The sequence below is a fragment of the Typopeltis vanoorti genome, chromosome 5, assembly GCF_054136105.1.
Source record: "Typopeltis vanoorti isolate ZY-2024b chromosome 5, IOZ_Tvanoo_1.0, whole genome shotgun sequence".
Classification (NCBI taxonomy): Eukaryota; Metazoa; Arthropoda; class Arachnida; order Uropygi; family Thelyphonidae; genus Typopeltis; species Typopeltis vanoorti.
In genome coordinates this window covers 164,852,234-164,871,384 of record NC_143553.1, presented here as the reverse complement: position 1 = coordinate 164,871,384, position 19,151 = coordinate 164,852,234, and the positions used below count along the sequence as shown (strand labels likewise).

General features: G+C 38.4%; 1 protein-coding gene across 4 annotated transcripts in view; it reads right to left on the bottom strand.

The window, feature by feature from the left end:
- LOC150107025 (MFS-type transporter SLC18B1-like) overlaps positions 1-19,151 on the bottom strand; it is a 508,245-nt gene that overhangs the window by 235,588 nt on the left and 253,506 nt on the right. For all 4 annotated transcript variants that reach the window (XR_016548342.1, XM_090392899.1, XM_090392901.1 and 1 more), the window contains exon 8: positions 7,721-7,863. Coding sequence is in view for 3 of the 4 variants with exons in the window: in XM_090392899.1 (XP_090249025.1) it covers positions 7,721-7,863 (143 nt within the window). In the remaining variant the exon portion in view is untranslated. The remainder of the gene's footprint in view (positions 1-7,720; positions 7,864-19,151) is intronic.

The following is a 19,151-nucleotide window of genomic DNA, read 5'->3' as shown; positions in this document are numbered from 1 at the left end:
TTTCCCACCTTGGATATAATAAACGTTAAAGATACCAAGCTATTTTATATATAAACTTCGTTTTAATCCTATTTCTCGAGTAAGCAAACAGACAAGTAAGTCAAAAAAAACTTTCTACATCTAACTCTCATCCTGAGATTTTTATTTAATAAGGTCAAAGCACCTTATGGCAACTTGTTTAGGTAAAATTTATAAGCTCTGTATTACTTAAACCTTAGTATTTCTAAGCCTGGTTGCCGTTGATGAGACCTCAATAAAGGTCGAAACAGGTCTGGGTAGTGGCCCTTACCTTTAATGCATAGCATCATACATCTCCGCAAGGAGATGTGCTTTGCATTAGGGGTAAATACTAAGAATAGTGATCAGAGCTTATTCCACCTTTACTACAAGTTGCCTCAGACTTGCACTATGTGCGGAGTCGCCCAGACTTGCATTACATGCAGGCGCAAACTTGACTTACTTGTCTGTTTGATTATTTGGGAAATAGGATTAAAACCAAGTTTATATATATATATAAAATAGCTTGGTATCTTTAACATGCAGCATAAATGATGAAAATCAGAAAATATATTAACAGAATTAAACAGTATATTTAATAAATGCTCATAAATGAATGATATACCAAACAGCTGGAATAATGCTAACATGATACTCTTGTTTAAAACACCTAATAAAATTTTACCTGTGTTGGAGTGGAGAAGCCAGTTGGAATTGTGGACATTGAGGTCACCCAGGAAGATGACTTCACTATTTGGATAGCTGGATTGCAGGTGGTTGAGTTTCATAGAAAGGAATGTGAAGAGATCTGAGTGGTTATCAGTGTTTGGAGATGAGTAAATGGAACGAATGAATGTTACTAAATGAGGCAAGGAAACCTTGAGCCAGGGAAGGTCAAAAACTGGGGATTCTAAATTAGCCATTCTTCAGCATGTTATGTCAAAGCACAGGCGTTATGATACAAAGAATAATAATAATAATAATGTATTATGATAAAAAGAATCGTGAAGTTTGTGTGCAGTAAAATAAAACCAGGAAATAGAGCCAAACTGGAAAACCAGTGTGTCATTTAAGTTATGATGTGTGGATCGAAGACATGGCCAATAACCAAACAAATACTGGACAGAATGAGGAAAACTGAGCAAAAAATCAGAGAGCCATGTAAATCAGATTGCAATACACAATAAGGAATGAACACATAAGAAAAGAAACAAAAGTGTTGGGTATGGGGGGGGGGAAGAGATTTTAAAATTAAATTGGAGATGGACAAGACATAGATTTGCATGGATGAAAAGTGATAGATGGATAAAGACGATCACCTATCAACATCTATAAGAAAAAGATGACTGCATGGATGACCAGAGAGAGAAGACAGAACAATGACCTAGTGGAGATAGCTAGAGAATGTTGTCATCAAGACACCGTAAACAGAGATAGATGGAGACAAATGGAGAATGCCTATAACCAAAAATGGTTATAAGAAGGGCTTAGAAGAAGAGAAAAAGAATATCTCTGTGATGTTCACATGCATTTGTTAAAGGGAGGTCTTGTTTTAAAATGTGGTTATGTACTACAAGGTGACAAATGAATTATACAAAGGCGATGCCTATAAAGTGGTATATTTAGATTTTGCAAAAGCTTCTGACAGATTGTCACATGACAGTTTGTATGGAGGTTCTATATGAGCTGTGGCGGGACAACTTCCTCAAGCAGCATGTGACAGAAGGAACTCGAGATCAAAGAGTGTTAGATTTGATTATTAGAGGGGATTTCAGTTAAAGACATAACTATTCTGCCTCCGGTTGGTAACAGTGATCATGTGGTACTTACTTGGGAAGTGACTAAGTTCATAAATGTTCCACTGAGAAAAAGTTACACGCTGAACTACAAAGCAGGAAATTATGACCAACTGAGGAGTATACTAAGTTCAGTGGAATGGGATAGGTTGATGGATAGGAAGAATATCAACAGTGCATGGGAAACAATTAAACAACACTTAAATGATGTGATATCACAGTGTGTTCAAGAGTTCGAAGAATAAATAGGGTAGGAATTAAATCGATGTGTAATCTTATTAAGCAAGAGATTTGTAAGAAAAGGATGATGTAGAAGGAATGCTGAGTGCATAAGGATGATGTCTGTTATGAAAATTATAAGAAGCAGGCTAGAATAGTCACAACTGTTCTACAGAAAGCAAATTCTGAGTATGAAAAGAAACTGGTTCTGCATGCTAAAGACAATCCACAATAATTCTGTCAATATGCTGCAATTAAGAGAAAGAATGAATATGAAATGCAGATGGCATGAAGGTTACAGATGCAGAGGAGGTTGTTCAACTAATGAGTGCCCATTTTGTTAAAAGCTAACAACCTGGTCTGTGCGACAAAGAGCTCACTGCTGCCTCTTCACTGGATGAAGAAACTCAGGTGTATGAGGACAACGTATTAGAGCTGTTGCACAAACTGAATAAGAAGTCAGCAATAGGGACTGATGGGATATCAGCATATGCGCTAAAAGAGTACTCAGATAAACTAGCTATTCCTTTGACAGGCTGTTTAATACGAGTCTCAGAACAGGGAAGATTCTGCAGAAATGGAAAGAATGTATGGTAATTCCATTGAACAAGGATGGTGCAAAGATCAATGTATCCAACTACCAACCAATTAGCATCTCAGGAGTGGTGGTGAAGATTTTGGAAATATTGCTTATGGCTTGCATTCAGAAATGGGTTGACAGTGAATCTCTACTTTGCAATTAGGAACATGGGTTTACTAAGGGAAGGTCATGTTTTAGCAAATTACTCCCATTCTATAACAATGTTACCATTGAACTAGACAAGGGGAATGGATACACCATGATACTTTTGGATTCTGCTAAGGCTTTTGACAGAACACAGCATGTAGACTGCATAAATTGAGTCAATCTATACCTTAATAATATTGGGAAGGATTTGACAAGCGACATATAGCTATTTGCTGATGATGCAAAGATAGGTAGGGTAATCAGGAATGCTGCTGCTAATATGCAGTACTTGCAGTTAGATTATTACCAGCAGAATGATTTGAATAGGCTGAAATTGTAGGCATGGGAAAATGGATGTCAGTTCAATGTCAGTAAATGTAAAGTCATTCACTTCGGAATGTTTAGATATCCACTGTCATATTTTATATTGGTGGGATTATGCTTGAAGAAAATGATGAGGCTAGGGATCTTAGAGTGTTAGTAGATAGGAAGTTGAAGTTCAGGGGCCATGTAGCAAAGACTGCAAATACAACTCAAAAGACAATTGCAATGCTGAAACAAACATTCACATGTAAAGATAAGGATGTTAGTTTGCCTCTTTACAAGGCCTTGATAAGACCTCGCTTGTCCTATTGCGAAAAGGTCTGGTCTCCTGCTTTCTATTGTGATTCTGATATGTTGGAGAGAGTGCAACGGAGAGTGTTAAAAATGATATCAGGATTGTGGAATACTAATTATGAAGACAGATTGAGAATTTGTAGACTGCAGACACTAGCAAACAGGAGACAGATGGGTGATATGATTGAGACTTACAAACTTCTGAAAGAGTCATAAAAGATTTCAATTGATGGAATTTTTTAATTTATAGAGGGTGGGGAAGGACAAAAGGGCATCCTTGGAAGCTGAGAATGAATGCCACTAAGAAGGGTCTGAGGGCTAGATTTTTTTCTCATAGGGTGGTGCATGATTGGAATGGATTATCATTGGATGTTGTGAGTGCAAGCAGTGTGAATGAATTCAGGAATAAGTATGATAGCTGGTGTGTGTAGTATGTGGCTTCCCTTGATGATTCCCTGACTCCCTGGATTTCTCTCTTAATAATAATAATAATAATAATAAATAATATTCCAAAAGAGAAAAGTCACTAGTGATGTGCCATAGAGATCTGTTTGGAAGCCATTTAACTAGAGATATCTAGTAGTTTGCAGATGATACAAAGTTGGGTAAAACAACGAGGAATCAAGTAGGTCTGAGGTGGCCCTATAGGAGGATCTGAATAAACTGTAAGCAATAGACAATTGAGTGAGAACTACCTTGTGAAAAAGAGTTATGTTTTGAAATATAGGGATAGAATACAAAATCAAAAATTGATGGGGAAATTTTGTAGGAAGTGGAGGAAATGAGAGATCTGGGAGTGGTGGTGATAAGGACCTGCAGTAAAAGGGAGGAATGAAAAGATTAAGCATGCAATCTGAAAAAAGACACTGTGGAGCAGCACAAGTTAAATACCAGTAATAAATAGTTATACGAAGTGTACAAAGAACAGGCCAGAAAGCTCCTCCTCATCACTGTCACAACCTAATTATTGTCAATGATGAGGAGAAGCTTGACATACAGAAGTGAGGTTATGGTTCCATTATATAAAGTCTTAATCAAGCCTCATATCAGTTACTGTGTGCAAATTTGGTCACACAGCTTTCATCGGAATGAGGATATATTAGAAAGGGTTCAGAGAATGACTATGAAAGTTTCCAGTATGTGAATATGAGGGCAGACAGAGGGTCGGCCATTTTCAGAGTTTCATAAATAGGAGAAGGGAGGAAGGAGATATGATTGGGACAATATAAGTTGGTAAGATATTTGTTACTAGGTTAATATGGTATTAGGAAGTTCTGAGCAAGGGGATGCAAAGCAGGTTCTTTGTACAAAAAGAGTGAAATAGCCTGAGAGTTTGGTGAGAGAGGAAACAATGAATAAGTTTAAGGCACAGTTTGATGACCTTTGTGTGTGACAGTGGAGAACTGATATGCCTTTTGACTTTGCTGAGGTCTGGTTGCTAATAATAATAATAATAATAATAAAGCAGTGATTCTAGATAGCATGCCAGCTGTTTGTTATGAGAATGTGCAAGAGAATTGGCAGTACCTCAGACCAAACTATTTAGGTCTCAACTCTGGCAAGGTTTCAAGAAGTGCAGAGAGGGCAAGACAGTTCCATTATATAAAGTAGTAATTTACAAACCAATTAATATCTCAAGAGTGGCGGGCAAAGTACTGGAAATGTTGGTTAAGTGCAGAATTCAGGAGTGGATGGATAGGAACAGGAATACAATGGTAAGTGACACAGCTTTGTGAAAAGTGGGTCCTGCCTTAGTAATTAACTGACTTTTTTTTATATGGCAAAAGCTAAGGGAATTGTCTATGCATACACTGTTGGACTTTGCAAAGACATTTAACAGAATACCACATAATAAGCTGGAGCAATGGGAATGAATGTGAAGCTGGTGTAATGGAAAGGAGGTATGGTTGTCAAACATATATGAGTATGAAGTAGGCAGGAGAATGAGGGAGACTAGTAGAGTGTTTCCAAGCTCAGCACTAGAGCCACTGCTATTATATTTGTATATTAATGATATAGGGGATGATTTGAGGGGAGAGATCCAGTTGTTTCCTGATGATGATGCAAAACTGGAGATGGCAATAGTTAATAAGCAATGTAGAAATCCTAAAGAATGAGTTGAATAAACTTGTGCACAAAGACTAATGGCTGTCATTTTAATATAATGAAATGTAAGGTTAGGCAGTCTGTGATGAAAATATTACATACTGTGTATGACACTGATCATACCAGACTGCAGGAAATTGATGAGGCCAGGGGTTTGGAAATGATAGGGGGACACTCAGTTGAAATTCAGAGGGCACATTATTAATGACATAGGGAATGATAATATGTCCTCTGTACTAGAAAAGCAGCTCTAGTACAGAAGGCATATTATCCCTTTTTCACGAGGCTATGATACCACTGAATCTTGACCTATTGCACACAGATTTATTATTATTACCCCAAGATCAATCTCATGGAGTCAAAGACTCATCTGAGAGGTCCTGAGAGGTCTTTTATCTCACACACACACACACACACACACACACACACACACACACACACACACACACACACACACACACACACACACACACACACACACACAGGGCTCATCATACTGTGCTTTAAACACATTCAAACACCACATTTTCACGCAAGGTATTCCAATCATTCACAACTCTACACGAAAAAACCTGCCTCTCACTCCCCTACTCACACCTTCTTTATACAGTTTCCAGGGATGACCTCTGGTTCTCTCCTGATCTCCCACTATTTTCTGTAGAACCTCTCCAGCATTGATCCCATAACAACCCCTTAATAACTTGTAGGTCTCGATCATATCTCCCCTCTTCCTCCTGTCCACCAGACTCTGCAAGTTGCATCTTCTCAATCTATCCTCATACTCGACATTCCAGAGGTCAGAAACTGCCTTAATCAATCACCTTTGGACCCTTTCCAACATCTCTTCATCCTTCTGAAAACCAGGTGACCAAATCTGGGCACAATAGTCCACGTGTGGCTTAATCAAAGCCTTATACAATGGAACAAGAATCTCCCTACTTCTACAGGTCAGTGTCCTCTGCATCATTTGCAAAAGCCTTTGTGTTGTCTTCACAATTTTGGCTATGTGTTCCCTAAATTTCAGATCCTTATCCATTATCACCCCCAGATCTCTTATTTCTTCCACCTCCAACAATATATCCTCACCAAGCATAAATTCTGCATCCCATCTTTATTTTCCAAATTTTAGAACTTTACATTTTGCAACATTGAACTCGCATCCCCATTTCTGTGCCCAATCACTCAATTTATTCAATTCTTCTTGTAAGACCACAACATCTTCACCACTCTTCATGGTTCATCCCGATTTTGCATCATCTGCAAACAACTAAATTTCTCCATCCAAATCTTCACATATATCGTTAATATACAAGTTTAAACACTAATGGCCCAAAACAGACCCCTGAGGCACTCCACTAGTGACTTTTCTTTCCCTGAATATTGCTCCCCTATACACAAATTGTTGATACCTATCAGATAGCCAGTCTCCAATCCAATGCACTAATCTAATATCCAACCCCATCTGCTCTAGTTTGACTATCAATTTATCATGAAATACTCTATCCAAAGCCTTTGCAAAATTGAAGTGTATTACTGTGTATCCTTTTCCTCTGTCCAAGGAAGCAGTCACTTTATTGTAATAAGTAAGTAGATTACTAAAACATGACCTCCCTTTAGCAAATCCATGCTGTCCATCAAAGATAATACCATTGTTGTCAACCCAACTCTTGATCCTAGTTCTCACAAGCTTCTCCCACAACTTACCCACAACACCTGACACACAGATAGACTTATAGTTTGATGCTTGAGTTCGCTCCTTGGAGGTTGTGCGAGAATGTGGTTAGTAAGGGTGTGAGGACTAGATTTTTTGTATGGAGAGTAGTAAATGACTGGAATGAACTGCCACATGTGAGCGCTTGGACAGTGATTGAGTTTGCAGAAAGGTGTGATGGAAGATAATCATGTGATAATAATATTAATTCGTTTGTTATTATTATTATTATAATTATTATTAATAACAAATGAATTTTTGTGATCAGCCCTTTGACTACATGGAGGCCTAAAAAAATGGACCAAACTAATCTTATAATAGAAACATTCATTTTTTTTCAGAAAACAAAGCAAATAATTAAAAGTTATATTCTTATCATTTAGTTTCATTCTACATAATTTCAAAATTAGGAAAATGAGAATGAATATTTATAAACAAGGTACACCATATCAGTATCCATTATTTATAACAAGATATTCCTTATGAGGTCATTACCTTTTTGGAATGCAAGTTGAAAGAAAGTAAACTAAAAGTATACAAACTTACTTCTCTCATGTGAGGCTCTAGAGTGGGATCAACAAATCCCTGACCTTGTGCTGATACCATCAGTATGAGAGATAAAACCAATACATGAGGCATTGAAAGCAATTTTCTGTATGAAATTTCTGAGCTGACTTCAAATGCGACATCTACAACAAGAACATAAATGAAGATTAATTATTCAACATAAGTATATTCATTCAACATAAGTATAACAAAGATCAATATTTAAGTTTTGTAGATCTGGAAAAAGCATACGATAAGGTGCAACAGAGAAGCTATTCAAAACACTACAGTTGTATGGTGTCAGTCAGTGGGGCATTATATCAAGCAATACTTAGTCTTTATTTGAGTTGTAAGTCAGCAGTTAGAATTGAAGGAAGTACAGGGAGATGGTTTAATGTTAAATCTGGTGTCAGACAAGGATGTACATTATCACCTCTATTAATCATTATCTATATGGATTACATTATGAAGGAAAGTGGTATTAAACCTGATATCAAAATTGGAGCTGTTAAAGTCAGCTGCTTGCTTTATGCAGATGATGTTATACTTCTAAATAAATTCGCTACAAGTGGGCAAGATTCCCTGACTAAACTGAATAACTGTTGTAAAAGATATGGTATGAAGGTTTGCAATAACAAGACAAAGATAATGAAAATAGGCAGAAGCAATGAAAATATCAGCTGCATTGTGAATGGAGAACTTATAGAACAAGTAAAACATTTCAGGCTACTTAGGCACAATTTTTAGTGAAGATGGTAAATTACATATGGAAATAGACAACAGAATCAACAAAGCTGGTATGGTAGGAAGTCAACTGAATAAATTTATATGGAATAAGAGAGAAATTAGTCGGAACACTAAATTAGCTGTACACAAGACAGTGTTCAAACCAATTTTAACATGGATCTGAGAGCTGGGTCAGAAGTAAAACACTTGACTGAAGACTGGAGACCACAGATATAAGGGTCCTGAGAAAGATTAGGGGCATGAACAGATGGCATCAATTGGCAATATCATATTAAAAATGAGGATATTAGGAAAGAACTTGACATTGTCAGCATCCAGGAATGCATTAGCAGAGCTAATCTCAGGTGGTATGGTCACTTAAACAGAATGGGTGAGGAAACATTAGCCACGCAAGGGTTCTCTGCCAGGTTGGCAGGAAAAAGGCCCAGAGAAAGACCAAGATATAGGTGGATTGATAAGGTAAAAAGCGCCTTGGAAGACAGATATATAAATTATTATTACGGGCAACTCCAGGGAGTCCTTAGACTCATCGAAGGAGGCCCTAAACATCATGTCCACACAACTATACAACATTCTCACAGTATTTATTATACCTTGCCTTGAACTCACTCACCGTCATAGCACCCACAACAGACTCTGGCAGTTTATTCACTCGTTTATCACTCTATAAGTAAAGAACCCAGCTCTAACACCCTTACAAAACCACCCTCTTTCCCAGCTTCCATAGGCATCCTCTAGTTCTCCCACCAGCAGTCCTGATTTCAAAAATATCCTCTGAATTAATCCCATAGAAACCCTTTTGCAATTTGTATGTCTCAATCATATCTCCCCATTTCCGTCTATCAACTAATTTCTGCAACCCACAAATCTTCAACCTGTTCTCGTAAGGTTCATTCCATAGACCTGCTATCATCTTGGTTACTTGCCTCTGGATCCTCTCTGCCTCCTCCCCATCAAGAAGAAACCTAGGTGACCAAATCTGGGCACAGTAGTCGAGATGAGATCTTATCAAGGTTCGGTACAGAGGTACAATAACTTGCTTGTTTCTGCTCGTCAAAGTATTTTTCAACAACCAAGTGAGTCGATGAGCTGATTTAGCCACTTTTGCAATGTGCCCCCTAAAATTCATCTCCCTATCCACCAACACTCCCAAGTCCCTGGCCTCATCAATCTCCTGGAGTACAGTTCCACCAATGTGGTATACTGCTGCTAATCTTTTCACCCCAAAATGCATAACCTTACATTTTTTCACATTAAATTGATATCCATTCTCCTTAGCCCAGAACTCCAATCTATCCAATTCGTCCTGCAAGATTTTGACATCTTCTGCATTCACAATTGCCCTACCCAACTTTGTATCATTAGGGAACAAATGAACTGTTCCTCTTAGATCATTCCCTATATCGTTAATGAACAAATTAAACAGCAGTGGTCCAAGAACGAAACCCTGCGGCACACCACTAGTCACAAGCCTTTTGGACTCTACTCCTGAATAAACTACTCTCTGATATCTCTCCATCAACCACCCACCTATCCATCTCACCAACCCTATATCCATTCCCATATGTTGTAGTTTATGGATTAGAATTCCATGTGATATCCTGTCAAATGCCTTAGCCAGGTCCAGCAGTATCACTGTAAACCCATTACCCTTATCCAGTTCAGCCATCACTGTCTTATAAAACTTGAGCAAGTTACTGAGGCATGATCTACCCTTCACAAAGCCATGCTTTTCCCCGTACAGTATCTCATTATCATCAATCCATTCCTGTATTTTTCCCTTGACTACTTTCTCCAAGACCTTGACAACGACTCCTGATATGCTGATCGGTCGGTCATTTGCAACAGTAGTCTTGGATCCTCCTTTATGCAGTGGAACTATTTTCCCCTCTTTCCACACCTTTGGGACTAAACCAGACACGAGACTCAGATTAAACATGGTCAAGGGCACCGATAATTCTTTAGCAGCTTCACGTAAGACCTGTGCCGGTATACCATCCAATCCTACAGATGTATTCACATTAATGTTCTGTAATAGACTATTTGCCTCCACTTCATTCATCACAATTCCCATATAAACTAATGGTTCCTTCATTTTTTCAATGTCACCACCTGGATGATATACTCTTGCAAAGTGCTCGCTCAGTAATTCCACTATATCGACTGATTCAGTGACCTCCTTACCATTGTCATTCCTTACAATCATTTTGCCGTGTACAGTTTTTTTTTTTGCTTGCACCATATTGAAAGAACTGTTTGGGATTCTCTTTAGCTTGCATAGCTAAGTTTCCTTTCATAATCCGATTTTGCTTTTTTTACCACACTCGTTACCCTTCTGGCCTGCACTTTATACCATTCGTGTGCCTGCAGGTCACCTCTTTCTTTAAATTCCCTCCACAGTTGTTTCTTTTTTTGCAGCTCAAGCTTAATGGTGTTATTCATCCATTTAACCCCTACTTGTTTTACTATTCAGACCCTAGGTATACAATCAGCCATAACCTCCTGTAAATGCTCCTTGACCACTTCCCATGCTCTATCATAATATAAGCTCTGACAATGTTGTAGCTTTGATAGGTAACAAATTGATTTGACAGAAAATTGTAGGTAGGAAGTTAGTAATGATGTAAATTTTTCATGTAGTACTATCATATCCTGTACATCCCTTGAGGGTAAATGTCAGGAATTTGATGATGTATATTCCTTTCCTGTTTTTCAAATTAATTTCATTTGACTCAGCTTATGCTACGATAATATTAAGTTTATATCATAAGATTGCTAATGATGTCTTCTAGCAGTTCTTATTCTCTAATTTCTGTGGATTCCAATCATTGATTTCTTTTTCCCCCTTCCACATATGAGAGACCACAGAGCCTATAACAAATACATGCTATGTATGGGTTGAGGTCGAAAGCAAAAACAATCTGTTTATATTCTTCTTGAAGAGTTGGTGATTGGGAAATACTTCATGGGGAAGGCTGTTCAACAGAAGCAAGGTTGATGGAATAAAAGACAACTGGGAATAACAGGTTTGGTGAGTCAACAGTTTAAAAAGATGTTGGCAGCTGCTGCTCATGTTCCTGTAAGTTTAGAAGAACTGGAGAGATAATGAATGCCAGTTCTGCTGAACAGTGATCATGGAAATATCTGTAGAAGACACAATGTAGAAACTGACTCTCTATGAGACAGTCACTGAAGGGACAGTGTAATGGGGAGGGGGGGGGGTATCAATCAACAGAACTACTCTCATCTGGACTGCATCAATTATTTTTACAGAAGTCTTAGAGTTGCAGCACCATAATTGTGAAATTTTAGATTTGTACAGAGTAAGTAATAGGACAGGTGAGAAATAATATTTTAAGAAAAAAAGTATGCTAAGTTTTCTGGAAGATAAAGATGTTACAGAGGTAATTACATTACCTCTGTAGCAAGACCAGGAAAGAATAAGAGTCAGTCCATAAAGAGAGAGAGATCTGGTCTTGACTGTTAAACTGAGTATTTTCAAAGGTAAGAGAACTAAGTGCTTTTTTTTTGTGAAAAAACAGGTGAAACTGTTGTTTTGGAAACACTGCAGATGAGCAGGTTGTTGTTGTCCCAATGAAGGATAGTTATGAAAATCATTGTTTAGGGTAATTATCATAAATGATTTTGAAGCGTGAGATATTTGAGCATTGCAGGGTTTATTATACGAGTAAGATGAATCGACAGTGTTTTCATCAGCAAACTCTGAGCAGGATTTGAGGTCAGTCAGAGCAGATCATTTACGTATATAAGGAAAAGAGTTGGTTGTCGTTCTTCATGGCAGTTATGAACACTGATCTGCTCATTTGTGAAATAACTGAGTCCTGACGAACATGTGCATTAAAAGGAAAATGTTCAGAGAGAAACAGAATACCTTCCATCATTACACACAGTGAACAACTTAAGAGAAAAATGGTAATCCAATTAAAAAAGGAAGAAGGTAGACCATAAGATGGCACTTTACTGAGAATCTCTCAGTGTCAGATCCAATTAAATGCCTTGCAAACGACAAATGCAACAGCACGGGTTTCTCCAATTTTTTATTATTATTATTATTATTATTCAAGCCTCCATGGAGTCAAAAGACTCCATGGGAGGTCCTTCCTAAGAAAGACAAAGTCTATCAAGACTCATCGAGGGAAAGTTCACCCCCCCTGAGAAACGCAAAGTCTATCATACCACTTATTAAACTCATTGATCATTCTCGCTCTCACCACATGTCACGCAATGCATTCCATGGTTCAACCACCCTCCATGCAAAGAAGCCACTCCTCACCCTCTTGCAAACATTTTGTAACTTCCAGGGATGGCCTCTTGTCATCACTCCTTCCCGCTGTTCAACCACGCAAAAGAACTCCCCAGTGTCAACCCTGTAAAAACCTCTCAACAGTTTAAAAGTCTCAATCATATCACCTCTCCTTCTTCTATCCACCAAACTCTGCAGTCCACATTCCCTCAGCCGATCCTCATAACTATCATTGTGCAGTCCTGAAACCATCTTTGTTATCTGCATTTGTACCCTTTCCACAGTTAATTTATCCCCTTCAATTCCTGGGGACCAAATCTGAGAACAATAGTCTAAGTGTGGTCTGATCAGAGACTTATACAATGGAATGATAACCCTTTTATCTCTGCAGGTCAGTGTCCTTCTCATTATTGCAGCAATCTTCACCACCATTGCAATATGTCCCCCAAATTTCAGGTCTCTATCAATCATCAACCCCAGATCTCTTGTCTCCCCTACTTCCTCCAGTATAACTCCTCCCATAGAGTATGCAGCGTCCCATCGATGTTTCCCAAACCTCAAGACCTTACATTTTGCTGCATTAAACCTACATCTCCATTCATTTGCCCATCTATCTAGCTTATTCAAATCCTCTTGCAGGGCTACCACATCTGCACTATTACTAATAATCCTTCCCAGCTTTGCATCATCTGCAAACAACTGAATACAATCCCTTGCAATCCACTGACAATGTCACTGATATAAAGGATAAACAATATAGGTCCCAGTACTGAGCCCTGTGGGACCCCACTTGTAGCCCTCTGCTTCCTTGAAACTGCTCCACCATACACAACTCTCTGATACCTATTGGACAGCCAATCCTGAATCCAGTTGACCAATCTGACATCCTGTCTCATGTGCTGCAACTTAAATATCAGCTTATCATGTGGCACCCTGTAAAATGCCTTTGCTAAGTCTAAGAAAATGGCAGTATATGCCTTTCCCTCATCTAATGCTCTTGTAACTTTATCATAAAAGACTAGCATATTGCTAAAACAAGAGCGCCCCTTCATAAATCCATGTTGACTCTCACAGATAACATTACCCTCATCTTCCCCAATACTGTATATGGTCCTTCACTACTTTCTCCAAGATCTTACTAACTACTGATGACACACAAACTGGCCTATAATTAGGTACTTCCAGTCTGCTGCCACCCTTATGTAAACCCACTATCTTACCTTCCTTCCATTCCATGGAAGGAAGGTAAGATAGTGGGTTTCCTGAAGCCAGACTTTCATTGAAAAGCCAGGTCAAAGGCACTGTCAGTTCCCTAGCACATTCTCTCAAAACTCGTGGTGAAATACCATCCAGTCCCACAGCTTTTGTGACATCCAGAATACTCAGTATTTGAAACACACTCTCCTCCTGTACCTCTAAACATTGAACCTGCCCAATCCCTCTAGCATTAAAACTGACTCCTCCAGGATGAAATACTCCAATAAAGTGTTCATTGAACAATTCCACTATGTACTCTACATCAGTCACTCTACTCCCATTTTTATCCCACAATATCATTCTTCCACAATCATTTCTCCTCCTACTGGCCACATATCTAAAAAATTCCCTAGGATTTTCTTTGGATCTTAGGGTCAATCTCCTCTCATAATCCAGTGTCGTCTTCCTTACCATACTATTGACTCTTCTAGCCTGTCCATGGCATGTGTCTGAAAGTTGGTGATACAGACTAGGAGATCTGCTGTGGATCATGATTGGCAAAATCCATATGGGTGGTCATTGATTAGCTCACCTTTCAGATTCATATATTAAATTTGGATTTATTTTTCTTGTGACTATAATCTAACATATTCTGGGTAGACAGGCCATTCTGTGGAAAAAAAGAATTAGTGAACCACAATACTACACTGAATACCTTAAACCTCAAAAGTCTGGTCTTACACAACATGGAATTATTATTACCAAACACAGTATTCTTTAGAATAAGGCTCTAGTTTCTCTATAGAAGCAATTTTAAATACGAAGCACTCTTCAAAGAAAGTTGGGAAGCCTTTCTACACCAACCTAATTTGAATTGAATGATTGTCTCTCCCTCCCCCTCAAAAATTTGGGAGATTCTCATCCTATATAAATATCAGAAATAATATTTTTATGTTTTAAATTTTTTATTTCTTTTTTAAATACAATTCTTCTGGCATATGGCAACTGTTTCAATGGTTAACTGATTATTGTATTTACCTTGTATTCTTGTCTCTTTGAGGAGTTTGTTTATTCCACATGCCGATGATGTAATGTTAATATGAGTATGAAATAGTTTTGCTATTTTCATTATTTATTTACTGTGTTTAACATATTTTGCTCTATTCATCATTACGCTACAGGTGCCATTAGAGATTTCTCACACATTTAGTACCCAGGAAAGCTAATCATTTAATAATCTAGTTTCCCTACTTTAGAGACCAAACACAATACTTTTTCAAGCCATTTCATTGAGTTCTTCTGGAGGTCTAACCAGACCGAACAACTTCACATGAATACCTTAAACCTCAAAAGTCTGGTCTTGCACAACATGGAATTGTTACCAAACACAGTATTATTTAGAATAACGCTCTTGTTTCTCCATAGAAGTAATTTTAAATATGAAGCACTCTTCAAAGAAAGTTGGGACCCTTTACACCAACTGTGAAATGTCTGTTCTAAGCATCTATTGCTGCTGCTGCATGTCACTGTAAGAGAGTTTTATTTTATTAAAGTCTTGTTTGATATTGTCAATCCCTCTTATTCAGGGTCTTCCTCTTTCCTTAATACTTTCTGAATCATTTAATGTAATTTTGTTGACTAAGTGAATGTAATGTCCTGCATTCTGTCAACATGGATGAACAATCATAGCATTTCCTTACATAGGATAATACTAAGAGTACTGCACAATAATCCAATGTATCATCCATATTCACAGAGTCAAACCATCTTACACTCCAGACCTTAAACAGCTCTGATCAAGAGCATCAAACCTGTGATTATCACCCTTACACAATGGTCATGTTTTGGCTCCATTACACACAATTGAAAGAATCAGGTTATTATAAATTTTAAGTTTTATTCTTATTACTATTTTCCTGTCTTTCAAACTACCCATGTTTTTTGAAAATGCCAGAAGCTATTCGTAATCTTCTACCCATTTCATTCTTCACCTCACCAACATCAATTACACAATCTGGAGTTGATGATTGATAGAAACCTGAAATTTAGGGGACATATTGCAAAGGTGGTGAAGGTAACACAGAGGATTGCTGCAATAATGCTTTGGGAGTGTTGGTGGAGAGGGAGATGAAGTTTAGAGGGCACATTGCAAAAGTAGCTAAATCAGCTCATCAACTCACTTGGTTGTTGTAAAATACCTTGATGAACAGAGAAAAGCAAGTTATTGTACCTCTGTACCAAGCCTTGATAAAACCTCATCACGACTACTGTGCCCAGATTTGGTCACCTAGCTTCCTTCTTGATGTGAAGGAGGTGGAGAGGATCCAGAGGCGAGTGACTAAGATGATAGCAGGTCTATGGAATGAACCATATGAGAACAGGTTGAAGATTTGTGGGTTGCAGAAATTAGTTGATAGACGGAAAAGGGGAGATATGATTGAGACATTCAAATTGCTAAAGGAGTTTCTATAGGATTAATTCAGAGGATATTTTTGAGATCAGGACTGGTGGTGGGAGAACTACGGGACACCTATGGAAGCTAGGCAAGAGTGTGGTTAGCAGGGGTGTTAGAGCTGGGTTCTTTACTTTTAGAGTGGTAAATGAGTGGAATAAGCTGCCAGAGGCTGTTGTGAGTGCTATGATGGTGAGTGAGTTCAAGGCAAGGTATGATAAATACTGTGAGAATGTCGTATAGTTGTGTGGACATGATGTTTAGGGCCTCCCTCGATGAGTCTAAAGACTCCCTGGAGTCGCCCGTAATAATAGTAATAATAATGAGAGGGACACTGCCCTGCAGAGATAAAAGGGTTATCATTCCGTTGTATAAGTCTCTGATCAGACCACACTTAGACTATTGTTCTCAGATTTGGTCTCCAGGATTTGAAGGGGATAAATTAACTGTGGAAAGGGTACAAAGGTGGATAACAAAGATGGTTTCAGGACTGTACAATGTTAGTTATGAGGACTGGCTGAGGGAATGTGGACTACAGAGTTTGGTGGCTAGAAGAAGGAGAGGTGATATGATTGAGACTTTTAAACTGTTGAGAGGGTTACAGGGCTGACACTGGGGAGTTCTTTTGCGTGGTTGAACAGCGGGAAGGAGTGATGACAAGAGGTCATCCCTGGAAGTTACGAAATGTTTGCAAGAGGGTGAGGAGTGGTTTCTTTGCATGGAGGGTGGTTGAACCATGGAATGCATTGCAGGATGGAGTGGTGAGAGCGAGAACGGTCAATGAGTTTAAGGAGAGGTATGATAGACTTTGTGTTTCTCAGGGGGGGGTGGGACTTTCTCTCGATGAGTCTTGATAGACTTCGTGTTTCTTAGGAAGGACCTCCCACAATGAGTCTTTTTACTCCATGGAGGCCTGAATAATAATAATAATAAACAATCTACCAACACCAACAAAAGATAACCAAAGTGAAAAATGTGCTTTATATCACATGTAATAAGACAGACAGGAAACTCGTCTTTATCATCTATTTCTTTTATCATTTTCAATATCTACTCCCAGAATTATCAAGTGCTGCAAATAAAGGAGTTTATTTTTCCCATTATTTGTGAATAATGCCAAATCATTAGCATAATACAGATCAGTTATCCTAAGATTAGACCACTTCAGTCCTCAGTGATTCCTTGAATAATCTTGTTATTAACAAAATCAATTACTAGAATAAACAGAAAAGATGACAAGACACACCACTCTGTTACTTACTTCAGTTATTGTAAATCATTCTCTATATAGGGGAGAGAAATCAGCAGTGTCTGGGACTTGGTCTAGAATCAATTATTTATGGCAATGTCAAATTATATTCCAAAGGTTTGGAGGATAAATAAAGTAAGAGTAAAATGGATGAATCATGAAATTATGTGAGAGCTTCTGAGAAAGAGGATGTTATAGGATATGAGATATCCAAAAAACAGGGTATCGCTCAGAAGCACGAGAAGCATAAGTTGATGAGTATAAGTAAGGAAAGAGAAACTGACATATGAAAAGAGATTGGCTAATTGACTGAAGACAGATTGCTTCATTAGTATATTATGGGGGGTTAAGAATGGTGTTTATTATTATTATTATTAATAACATCTGACCTCCATGGAGTAGGAGACTCATTGTGGGGGGGGGGGGGTACACACTATTGCACACAATGTTCATCCGACTGTGTTTTAAACTGATTCAATGATGTGTCTACACCCACAACACACTCAGGCAATGCATTCCACTCACCAACCACTATCCATGCAAAGAACCTACTCCTCACTTCTGCTCACATCCTCCTTATACAGTTTCCAGCAATGGCCTCTTGTTCTATTCCCCTCTCCCATTCTATGAAAGATCTCTTCCATGTCAACCCAATAACAATCCCTGACTAGCTTATATGTCCCAATCTTATCCTACCCTCTTCCTCCTATTCACGAGGCTCTGCAACTTACCTCATCTCAATCTGTCCTTGTACTCCACATTCCAAGTCCAGTAACCACCTTTGAGAATCTTATCTGGACCCTTTCCAACATACCCTCATCATCATGAAAACCAGGTGACCAAATCTTTGCCAATAATCCATACGAGGCCTGATCAAGGCCTTATACATGGTATGATAACCTCTATTTCTGCATGTCAGGATCCTCCACATCATTGCCAGTGTGATGTCTTCACAACTTGTGCATAATGTGGACCTTAAATTTAAGGCTCTGTCCACCATTATTCTTAGATCTCTTATCTTCTCTACTTCCATTAAAGTTTCCCCACCAAGTGTATACTTTGCATCCCATCGTGGCTTACCAAATCTCAAAACCTTACACTTTGCAATGCTGAATTGACCTTCCCTTACCTGCCCAATCATGCAATCTATTCAAGTCTTCTTGTAAGGCAATAACATCCACTTGACTCTGCATTGCTCTCCCCAGTTTTGCATCATCTGCAAACAGTTGGATATCACTAGTTAAACCCAACTCAATATCATTAACATACAAATTGAACAACAATGGCCCCAAAAACTGACCCCTGCAGCACACCACTAGTTACCTTTCTTTTTCGGGATACTGCACCCCATATACAACTTTCTGATACCTATCCAACAGCCAGTCACTAATCCAACTCAGAAATCTGTTATCTGATCCCATCTGTTTCAATTTATTTAAGAGCTTGTCATGTGGCACTCTATCCAAAGTCTTTGCAAATTCTAAGTACACCACTGAATATGCATCTCCCTTGTCCAAGGTAT